Consider the following 11,320-nt stretch of genomic DNA (forward strand, 5'->3'; position numbering starts at 1 on the left):
AAAGAGAGACACTTCAGATTCTTAACCTGTTTTAATACACTTTGAAATGGCCTTTAACTGAAAACATGTTCTCAACGTCAGATTATTATTTAAGCCTTTTCTGATTATATTAAATAAAGTGTAACAGCACTTTGCTACCCGTTTCACATGGTCATTGGGTTCATTGTCATAGATATCATAGATGTTGGTTTTGATGATAAGAAACCCTAAACAATGAGATAAATAAATGTTGATCACGTTGAAAATAATTTGCCACAGGCTGCAGATAACAACCACACATATCCCCGATGGCACAGAAACATGCCTCTACAGTTGTATGCTGTGTTAAGTTCGGCACGATTTCGGGACTATTATGATTACTTTCCAAACAGAATCAAGACACAAACTTAATAAAGAATGGAATTGTTAATGCTTTTAAACAAGATTATGTTTGATATTGACCAGAATGTATAATAAAGAAGAATTATCTTGAGTGAGTTAAGTTTTACGCCGCACTCAGCAATATTCCAGCTATTGCATGGCGGTAGTCTGATAATCGAGCCTGTACCAGACAATCCAGTGATCAGCAGAATGAGCATCGATCTACGCAATTTGGATACAACAGTGAGCGATCCCGACCACCCGATCCCGTTAGTCGCCTCTTACGACAAGCATGGGTTCTAGAAGATCAATTCTAACCCGGATCTACACGGATAAATTATCTTGAGAAAAAAGAAGTAAATATTCTGCTGATTCAAAGACTCAGAATTCAATAAGTACAATATAATCAGTATTAGTACCTAAAATAAACTACCCCTTCTGGTCTTTGCCCAAAGATGCTAATGAATATATACTCAATATCAGCGTTATTTTGAAAGATGAACCAAACTATGAAAAACGAGATACTTTGGATTTTATTTCAAGACACGTGAATATCAATATACAAAGGAGAAAGTCATTACTGCCAAAACCATCCTATGGATTACTACAGTAATTACTAGATTACTAGATTTCTAGAGTAATTCGACAATTCAAAGGGTCCGTTTTAACAGTATGCTTGTTACGATTCATTTGAATTTGCATCAGGAACTTCATTATGATGATAAATATATATCCAACGTCTATAGGTCATCCTCTTTAAGGACTTACTACATTCATTGTCAAGGTTGATCACAAGGCGTAGAAAAGAGAATGGTGAAGTTTCCGATGTACATTTCTAATCTAAATAGGATGAGTATTGTATAACTATTGCTAAGACTAAGGATAATCTTTTATAACGCCTTGTTACACAGATAACGCACACACACACACACACACACACACACACACACACACACACACACATACATACATACATACATACATACATATATGACGAATTAAGGCGTAAGTTTTAATTCCTAGAACTTATATCATTTGTCAGTTTTGACAAAACGGAAGAATAACTATTTTAGTTCATCAGTGAGTGAGTGAGTGAGTTATTATTTAACGTCACATCGGCAATATTTCAGCCATATCGCTCATCAGTAAAAGAGTTAGCTATACATACCACTGAACATTGTTTGTATCCTGTTTCTTTCAAATATTTATTCCTCCCAACCATCTGTATTCATGGTGAATAAATGACATACTTGTACCACCGACAAATACTTAAGACACAAGGAAAAACAAACATAGACTGCATATGTCCCGTCGCCGTTTGTTGAAAGCACCAGTATTCTCTGACCCATTAATGCTGACTTAAGGTAGATAATAACATCTCTTTCACTACGAAAGTCTCACAGAAAGTCACACATCCTTTGCTCAATCCTTGTTTCCAGAATGAAACTATTGTCATTCGGATATTAGGAACCATTATGATGAATGAATGCACTGCCTAAATGACTTACGACTCAAATCACGAATGATTCAAACGCTTATGACAGACACGTAGGTGTTGAGACTAAAAGCCTTCAACTGTTTCGAACATCATCATTTACGTCTTAAGCTTAGGTTTTCAATTCACGTTCATGGAGTAATGCACTCGTGTTCTTATACTTAGGATGATTTTGATCAAATGGTCTTCATCCGAAATACAGGTGTTGGAGCTGGTGTTACTGACATCTTAAAGCCAGACAGGCATTCTTAGAAAATGTCAGAAAGGTAGTTAGAGCTCTTACAGGTTCATTCCATTACGCACCAAGACGTGTGGCCATTGGTAATGTTATACCTTGCTACTGTTACGTTTTTCATAATACGCATTGTTGGATAGTTCCTCGTCATCGTTTTCGTCATTGTGCCCAAGTATTTCATCCTCGTCCTCTCCTTCCTTCCGCTAATTAGAATCATCTTGATCATGGGTATCATCATCTTCCTCGCCATCCTCTTCGTCTTCTTGAGAACCGTTTTCCAGTTCGTCATCCTCGTCATCCACTTCCACTTCCTCTCCTTCTTCCTCGGCGCCTGAAATGTCGTCATCATCCATTTGGGCATCAAAATCATAGTCAACTGTAGAAGGTATATGGGAAAGCCTCACAAATCCTTTAACACTCTCTGCTACAGGAAGAGATTTAACATCTGTTGCCACGTCCTTCCCGAGTTGTGCTCTGACAACAAAACAGCTGAGTTCTTGAAGAGTCCTTGGATTGCTTGCAATCTCCCTCAATCTCAGCATTACTTCTTTCCCTTTGCTTGTTTGATGCAGGGGATGTTCGTGGTCATCAAGGCACTCAATCAATCCTGGATTGTACCCAAGACTAACAAGAAGATTCAAAACATCGAGATTCTTTGCTTTTGTGGCCAGATTAAAAAGAGTCCTAACGTCGGGATTATCTCCTCCTGGCGATATATTCAGCTCTATCATTAGGTAATAAGCGAGACTGTAGGACGACATGGCATGGTACAGAGGTGTTTTCCCTTCATTGTTTTTAGCCTCGGGGTCTGCACCTTTGGAGTAAAGCAGTCGAAGGACGCTCAAAACGTCTTCCCATGGTCGTGTAGCTAACGCTTTGACTCCTGCAAAGAAAGGTGTCTGCCCATCACAGTTTTTGGCCTCCACACATGCTCCAGCATCAATTAGTACCGGACACGTTTCCTCGGTGTTCGAGGCGGCTGCCATGTACAATGGTGTGGCCCCCTGCTTATCTTTAGCTTCCAAATCGGCGCCGAGAGATATATAATACTGACAAATATCTGTCGCATTTGCCACTGCTGCGTGGTGGAGTGGTGTGGCGTCCTCAAACTCACCATCCGAGAATGTCGCGTGTATTGAAACTCCTTTACTAACCAAATATTTCACCAAATCCAAATGGCCTTCGGATTCTGCAATTGACAATGGGGTTGAGCCATATGGATCTGGCTTTGACGGATCAATGTTGTAGGTTTCAACAAGGGTTTTCAACAGTTCCAGGTGCCCCTTCGAGCATGCTTCGTAAATTGGATGGATTACCTCTCCTTCGATTGAGTAACCTGTGTTCACAAGATACTTAAATACGCTCACGTTTCCCATTGAGGCAGCGTAATCTAACGGATAGGTCTCATGTAGATCTTCATTATAGTCACATGCTTTGATGCCCGTATCTCTTATATATTCAAACAGGAGATCTTCTTCACCGTCCTCAATATATTCATTTATCCGTCCAAACTTACTCTCAACGTCCTCCATTGTGTTCCCTTGCACTGCCTCTATCTTCTTATCGCAATCGTAATTTGCACTGCACAGGGTGAAGCTGTCTTCACTATACTTCACAAGTGTACGTCAGGTCTGGAACAAAAAATGAAGAAATGGACAGGTTCACTTGCACACATGCTTAGAAACTGTGATTAATAGTATCATAAAAACTTTACTTATACACAAAATCAAAATGAATCAGATAGGGCAGTGTCTGAGGGTAAAGTATTGAACTTTTATGTAGATGACATACGGGCACATTGGGCGTTCACGCAGTCAGTGAAGTGTGTATCCACCTTGAGCACGGACCTGGCAAATTCGCCTCATTGTGGCCACACACCCTGAAGAAGGCCTAAAAAAAGGCCATGACGTGTTATTTCCCCATGTAGCTGATTTAAGAAACAAACATATCAACTGAGTGCAATTGATCGATGTGACTGACTGACTGACTGAGTTGGGTTTTACACCGCTTTTAGCAATATTCCAGCAACATCACGGTGGGGGACACCAGAAATGGGCTTCACACATTGTACTCATGTGGGGATTCGAACCCGGGCCTTCGGCGTGACAAGCCAACGCTTTAACCACTAGGCTACCCCACCGACCCTGATCGTTGTGAACGGTAGCCATATGTATAAATACCAGGCTGGTGACGTAGAAATATGTTCAGATGGCGGTATTTGAAAACACATTAGATTCACTTGTGAGCATGTTTTTCATCAAGTGAGTGAGTGGAAAGGTTTTTACGACACTTTAGCAATAAGCCAGCAACACACCAGAAACGGGCTTCAAACAGTATATCCTTCTGGGGAATCTAACATATGCGTGACGGGTGAACGCTGAAACCACTAGGCCACTCCACCGCCCCCTTTCGTCAGGTTGAAGTTCTATAATGCTTCGTTCATAAGTTTCTTTTTGATGTCACATGATATCTCTTACATTAAATAAATTAGTTAATTACTTCAGGTTTTACATGTTTTACATGTTTAACCGAAGCCTACGCAAATGAGCTCGTTAAAAGAACTACATGTAAATGTCTATGATCATGATTTATGATATATTTCATATTACGTAATAGTGATTCCAGTGTTCCAGTATTGTAATATGGCTTTTCTTCATATGAATCTCAAAGCTTTCATAAAGTAGGTAATAGATACAAACGCTCAATTTGTTTTTAACAATGACCTTGCTAAAGGATCTTATCAGTCAAAGCTTCTTCATCGGTTGCATTTTTTCTAGGAATTTAATCTGTTGGACGTTTCCAGGAATTTCATCTGTTTTTGGTGTTTCTAGGTATTTAGTCTGTTGGATGTTACCAAAAATTTACATGTTCCAGCTCATATAAATTCAATAAATCATATGTTACTAAAATCACTCTAAAATACATGCGGCTGCGTTAGAATGTGTTAATTCTGCGAGTAAAGTAACCATGGATTAGACAAACTCCGATATTCAAATCATAATCGTTGGCTAAGTGACCAGTGCTTTCAGAGAAGACTAGAGTGGCGCGTAGTCTGTTTTGGTCTCCTTAACATGGGCTATGAGGCGTCCACGATTGATATTATCTATATACATCTCTTACATCGTTGTGGCTTGGGAGCTAAGAACATGATGTGTAAATTATACTGATATTTCAGGATTAGGAAGAGAAGAAGACCCATGAAACCGATTCTTCTTTTCAATTTTAAGAGAGTTAAGTTTTCAGTAAACTATCACCAAGACGGTATGACGTGTCATTCAACAATGATTGGTAACATACAGATTGTATATACACCAATTAGTACCAAATGATTTGTTCATGCACTGATCAGTACTAGATAACCTGTACAAACACCTAACAATATATGAATTGTATTGTGGGCCATCCCATGGGGTAAGTAGTTGAATTTATTAGTTTTCGCATATATAGCATATATTCATAACTGCTTGTTGAATTTTATCAAATCCTTTGTCACAAACTGGCCAAAGTGCGGTGAGTTTCTGCACTTATGGGTTTACATAATTAAATTGTGACGTGTTATATACTATGATCAGATAAGTAGAACATTACTTACACCAGACAGTCACGCATGATGGTTATAACCACCGTCCAGTAATACATTACTAGTACAGAAAAACCTTCTGTATAGGGCTGTGTTTGGCAAATATGCTGTATTGCAATGTATTGCGATTCTGGTACCAGTATTCCGATATGTTTTGCGATATATTGGAGCTTCAGTGTTTGACAGTGATTGGCATTGATTGCACACGCAGAGTCTATTTTCGGCTAACTAAAGTCCCAAAAATATATGTTATGATTGTGATAACAGAAATATTAAATTTATATTTGATTTTGAATGTATTTTCTTTTTTTATATTTATTTTATATGTAAAGTATGCTGAATTGTCAATTACAATGGAATACTTCAGTGTGAATAAAGATCTGTGTAAACTTTCACAAAAAACATAGGTGAGGTGAGGTGAAATTGGGTTTAACGTCGTGCTTGAGAAGATTTCGCTCATATGACGACGTGCATGCGTATGTATGTGTATGTGCGGCTGCTTGTACTAGCCCAGACTTAAGCTGGTTTTATAGTGCTAGCTCACTGAGATACCATGCCGCAGTGAAGCATGAATACCCCACTCAGACACAGTATACTGACTCCGAGCCGACCAGTCCTTGTTGTACCCATTAATGCCGAGCGCCAGGCAGAGACCATATTTTAACGTATTTTGGTTTGACGCTCTAACCACTACACCACGGAGGCGGTACAAAAAACAGAGATGATCACAAAACTTCAAACACTTTTATTACCCAACATACCGTTTCTTAGAAAAATATCATCGCAATACGTATCGTATCGTATTGCGATATACTGGTGTAATATCGTGCAGTCCTACTTCTGTAGCCATCTGAAGCTGATCATCTTCTATCCCAGATGATGTATAATTATTGTTCCAATTCGCTATCTGTCATTAACAGTGGCAAGCGTGTATGACAAGAGGGGGTGACTTCTGAATTTCCCAAAATGTTTTTCTCAATAGTTTCTGTGAAAACTCTACGCACAACGTGTTCATCCACTGGTCAGTAAAGCCCATTACTTGTATTCATATTACACGGAAAATGGCAGTTTGCCAATTTCATTACATGAAAAACTTTTATGAATGAAAATATTTCATGTTGTACGTACATAATTTTATTATAAGAATCTCAAACATCTGTTGCACTGACGTTTATCCTCATCACAGACCAGAAATAGATAACTTGTATACACACAGGTAATAAGTAAACAAATATAGGTAATGCAGGATTTGTGCATACAGCAGTCAGGTAGAAGATTGTTCAATTTCCGGGATTCATTAAAATTTAATATAGGCAAATTTAGTTTAAAACCGACGGCGTCAGCCTAAATTTGCGTGCCTATGCTGAATTCCAATGAATCCTGGAAATTGAACAAACCACTATTTATGAATATTGTAACCTAATTTTTAGTGAGAAGCGTTTTCTCAAGGCAGTCTTTGATGTAGTGAAATCGTGTGTGGTAATGCGGTTTGAAACTCTTGTTCGCTGTCGCCCCAGACACGTGAAACGACACAAGAAGTGCTACGATTGATGGCCGCCTGCAAGCCGACGAAGGTAGACTTTGAATACAGTTCGCCAAGACCATTCCTCACTTCAGCGTAGAATGAACGAAGATAGGTGTTCAGTGCTTGAACATCAAAATTCTCAAAGTCGGAAGGATACCCACTGTCTTGAAGCCACTCTGCAAATAAAGAGAAGGTAAGATAATAAGGTAAGAAATTTGTTAGAAAATCATAGATTTTTATCCATCCTACATTACAGTATGGCTTAATTCCAGGTGTGTATTAAAGATTCGGCTGAAATATTTACGTAATCATTAACACGCTATTGCATTAAGCTATCGTTAAAATGTATGTATATTCGCATTGTTCCGTCAATGCAGAATGTTGATGTGTATGCTTCATTCATTTATGGTGGATAAAAACATTTTGAGAAAGACGTTTCGCCAGTCTAAACTATTCAGGGGAGGTAACTATCAATTTCTTTCTCTTTATTTACAAAGTGTCGTAGGGACGCACCACGGAACAGTTTAACACCCCAGACTGTATTTCTGTTGGTCGCCTCTGATAAAGACCCATCAATGATTTGTTGTAAGTCATCATCCTTGACCTTTGCAAGTCTAGGACAGGCCCGGGTCCGTGATTTTGACAGCGTTAGCCGAGTTGGAGAAAGTCGAAACCTATTCCCAAGTGAAAATTGTTGTTTTTACCAATTGTAAGTACTTTTAAATTTTATTTATTTGTCAATTCTCAGAATTTTTAGCAACACAGTCCTATATATATCAATATTAGTATTAATGTGTTTTCTCAACTGAAATTTTATATCTCTTCAGTCATTGCTGTAAACAGCATAAGGGTTCGGTTAGGTAAACAAATAAAATACTTACCTTCATCATTCATGAACTCCTCCAAAATTGCATCATCTCCAAAAATTTCATCAAAGGAACTAAGAAAAAAATCTGGATCACACAAAATAGATTTAGCCTCCATTATGCAAATGAAAGTTGTGCATATTCTTACGTATCATTGGGCTGTTATTCGGCTTTTGTAATTCAGGGAGCCGAACTATATTCCACGAGGTTTCTCGACCAATGAAAAGTGCAGAAAACACTCACTATTGGTTTACAATGATGCATGACGTTTATACAACAGTCAGTAATGCATGACTTGTTAATACAACAGTCAGTAATGCATGATATGTGTATACACCGATCAGTAATGCATGATTTGCACATGAAAAAGTTAGTAATGCATGACTTGTATATACAAGTCAGTAATGCATGATATGTATATACACCGATCAGTAATGCATGATTTGCACATGAAAAAGTCAGTAATGCATGATATGTATATACACCGATCAGTAATGCATGATTTGCACATGAAAAAGTTAGTAATGCATGACTTGCATATACAACACTCAGTGATGCACATGTTAATACAAGTCAGTAATGCATGATTTGTTTATACAACATCCAGTAATGCATGACTTGCAGAGCAGTAATGCATGATTTGCATATACAACAGCCAGTAATGCATATTCAAGTCAGTAATCCGTGACTTGTTTTTACCACAGAGCAGTAATAGATGATTTACATATACAACAGCCAGTAATGACTGACTTGCATATATAACAGTCAGCATTGCATGACTTGTATATATAACAGTCAGTAATGCATGACATGGTTATACAACAGTCAGTAATGCATGACATGTCTACACAACAGTCAGTAATGCATGAGACGTCTATACAACCGTCAGTAATGCATGACACATCTATACAAGTCAGTAATGCATTACATGTTTATACAACAATCAGTAACGCATGACATGTCTATACAATAGTAAGTAATGCATGACATGTCTATACAACAATCAGTAACGCATGACATGTCTATACAACAGTCAGTAATGCATGCCTTCTTTGGGAGACATTAAAATTGACTTGTAAAATTGAACTGTTGTATGTGCTTTGAGCATGCCCATCATATCAGTGCTACACAAATGTCCTGATTATCATTAGTTGCTGTTTATACACATATCAGTAATACATGATTTGTACATACAGCACTCAGTGATGCATGACTATATACAGCACTCAGTGATGCATGACTATATACAGCACTCAGTGATGCATGACTATATACAGCACTCAGTGATGCATGACTATATACAGCACTCAGTGATGCATGACATGTATATACACAGATCAGTAATGCATGACATGTATATACACAGATCAGTGTTGCATGGCATGTATATACACAGATCAGTGATGCATGACATGTATATACACAGATCAGTAATGCATGGTTTTGTATATACAACAGCCAGTAATGCGCGACATTGCATATACACGAAGCAGTAAGCCTAACTGTTCTACACATCAACCGTAGTTGTAACTGTAGTTGTAACTGCAGTTGGAGATCACTCAAAGTACAACCTTCAAGGTGCCGCAGCATTTCAAATATTCATTCATAACCGTTTTAGACACAAACTTAACATTAATAAAAAGCAGCGTAAAGTCTCTATGCGGACCCAATCCCACTGCATTGAAACTTCCCCTGCCTTGTACAAGTTGTAGAGTCATGTGATTAAATGGTTAAATGCCAGCGTTTAAGTGGGCAGGTCAAGTGTAAATAATACAAGCTTCACTCTGAAACCTTTTGCAAATAGGTTACCATCACAGTAAAACATGATTGATTTAAGTGAATGATCATGTGTTGTAGTACAAACTTAGATCAATGCAATTTATTGTCCATAGATATGTTTAATTAATCTGCCAATACGTGAAGTATGTAGCTCTGGTCCTTTCGCTAATCGATTTCTCACATGCAGTTCATACCGGCATTCTTATTTAAATCTTTCATATAACAGATACGTGGCCTGTCTTGGGTCTGATTTATTTCCAGATGTCAGTTAATTATAACGAGTATAATTTTAACATTCGGAAAACAATGTCTGAAGCCGACATCGCAGATCGGCATATTTCGTCTGTGTCCGTGCATTAGACAGTGCTGGAGTGCAGGCATATTCAGTCATCACTACTAGCGTTAAAGTGCTGCGTTGGCAGTCACTGCTGCTACCGTCGATGATGCAGTCATAAACCTACGGTATCTCTCCACCTAAAATGTGTGACTGTAACACTTACCGGAGGAAAGCACTGTCGTGCAAACCACACAGCACACAGATGTCCAGTTATCGGGGGCTGACGGAAAGACACGAGTGATGACGAATAATCAGCATCTTCGTTCGCATTCGCGTTATTACTGTTCTCACAGTCTACGGAGACGGGCGAGTGGTGCCGAATGCTTCATTCGTGACAATTTCGGGTTATTCCGCTATGCGCGGAATGCTTGTGCAATTGTCAGCAAATCGTGGCGCTCCGTGAATCACACACAACCGCCAAAAAGCGAAGAGCGGTCACTTTGACCTGAGTGTGTATCGGAGGTGAGAAGAAACATTAACACTGGACATGGGTCCAGTCGTCTTCCGTCGATCACCTCCTGGATTTACTGTTATATGGTTGTTTTGTAAGCTACTTTATTAAACTGTTGTTGAGGAAAATCCCACTTCTCTTTACCCCAATTATTTCAACTTGGAATGCAGCAGCATGGCTCGTTGACCCTTCGGCAGTGGCACGGCGTGGGCGAGATATGCTTCACACTGCACAGACTTGAGTTGTCTGAAAGTTGTCATGACCTAAATATCAAATTCCGCGTTCTAACTACGCAGAAAGAGGATGTATATGTTTCCATTAAATAGGTTATGCAATAATAGGAAAAATAATCGTGCACCATTCTCGTTTTCATATAAATCTGCCGTAATCAATATGAGTGATTACGGGTCGGTTGGGTAGCCCAGCGGTTAAAGCGTTCGCTCGTCACGCCGAAGAGCCGGGTTCGATTCCCCACATTGGTACAATGTGTGAAACCCATTTCTGGTGTCTCCGCTGCAATATTCCTGGAATATTGCTATAGGTGGCGTAAAATCCAAGTCACTCACTGTAATTTTGAATGAGGAGAAGATTGACTTTTAGCTCAAGTCAAGAGAAGTTATTGTATACTGTTCAAGTTCTACTTATTATATGTATGTTACCTAATTCTGTATCCAATCCCTCTTTATAAATGC

The 11,320-nt window shown here is 38.8% G+C and overlaps 1 protein-coding gene across 1 annotated transcript; it reads right to left on the reverse strand.

Moving 5' to 3' along the window:
- Positions 1-875: 875 nt before the first annotated feature.
- Positions 876-10,539, reverse strand: LOC124288538 (ankyrin-3-like). Its single transcript, XM_046725075.1, has 2 exons — positions 10,341-10,539; positions 876-3,721 (listed from the first exon to the last, which is right to left on the reverse strand). Exon 2 carries the CDS (start codon positions 3,620-3,622, stop codon positions 2,294-2,296), a length of 1,329 nt encoding a protein of 442 aa, XP_046581031.1. The 5' UTR covers positions 3,623-3,721; positions 10,341-10,539; the 3' UTR covers positions 876-2,293.
- Positions 10,540-11,320: the final 781 nt, after the last annotated feature.

Source organism: Haliotis rubra, unplaced genomic scaffold, assembly GCF_003918875.1.
Source record: "Haliotis rubra isolate DU_JTF1 unplaced genomic scaffold, ASM391887v1 Scf1111, whole genome shotgun sequence".
Taxonomy (NCBI): Eukaryota; Metazoa; Mollusca; class Gastropoda; order Lepetellida; family Haliotidae; genus Haliotis; species Haliotis rubra.

Bases quoted from the DNA above. Each gene is read 5' to 3' on its own strand.
- LOC124288538 (XM_046725075.1), bottom strand. From the start codon at position 3,622: ATGGAGGACGTTGAGAGTAAGTTTGGACGGATAAATGAATATATTGAG.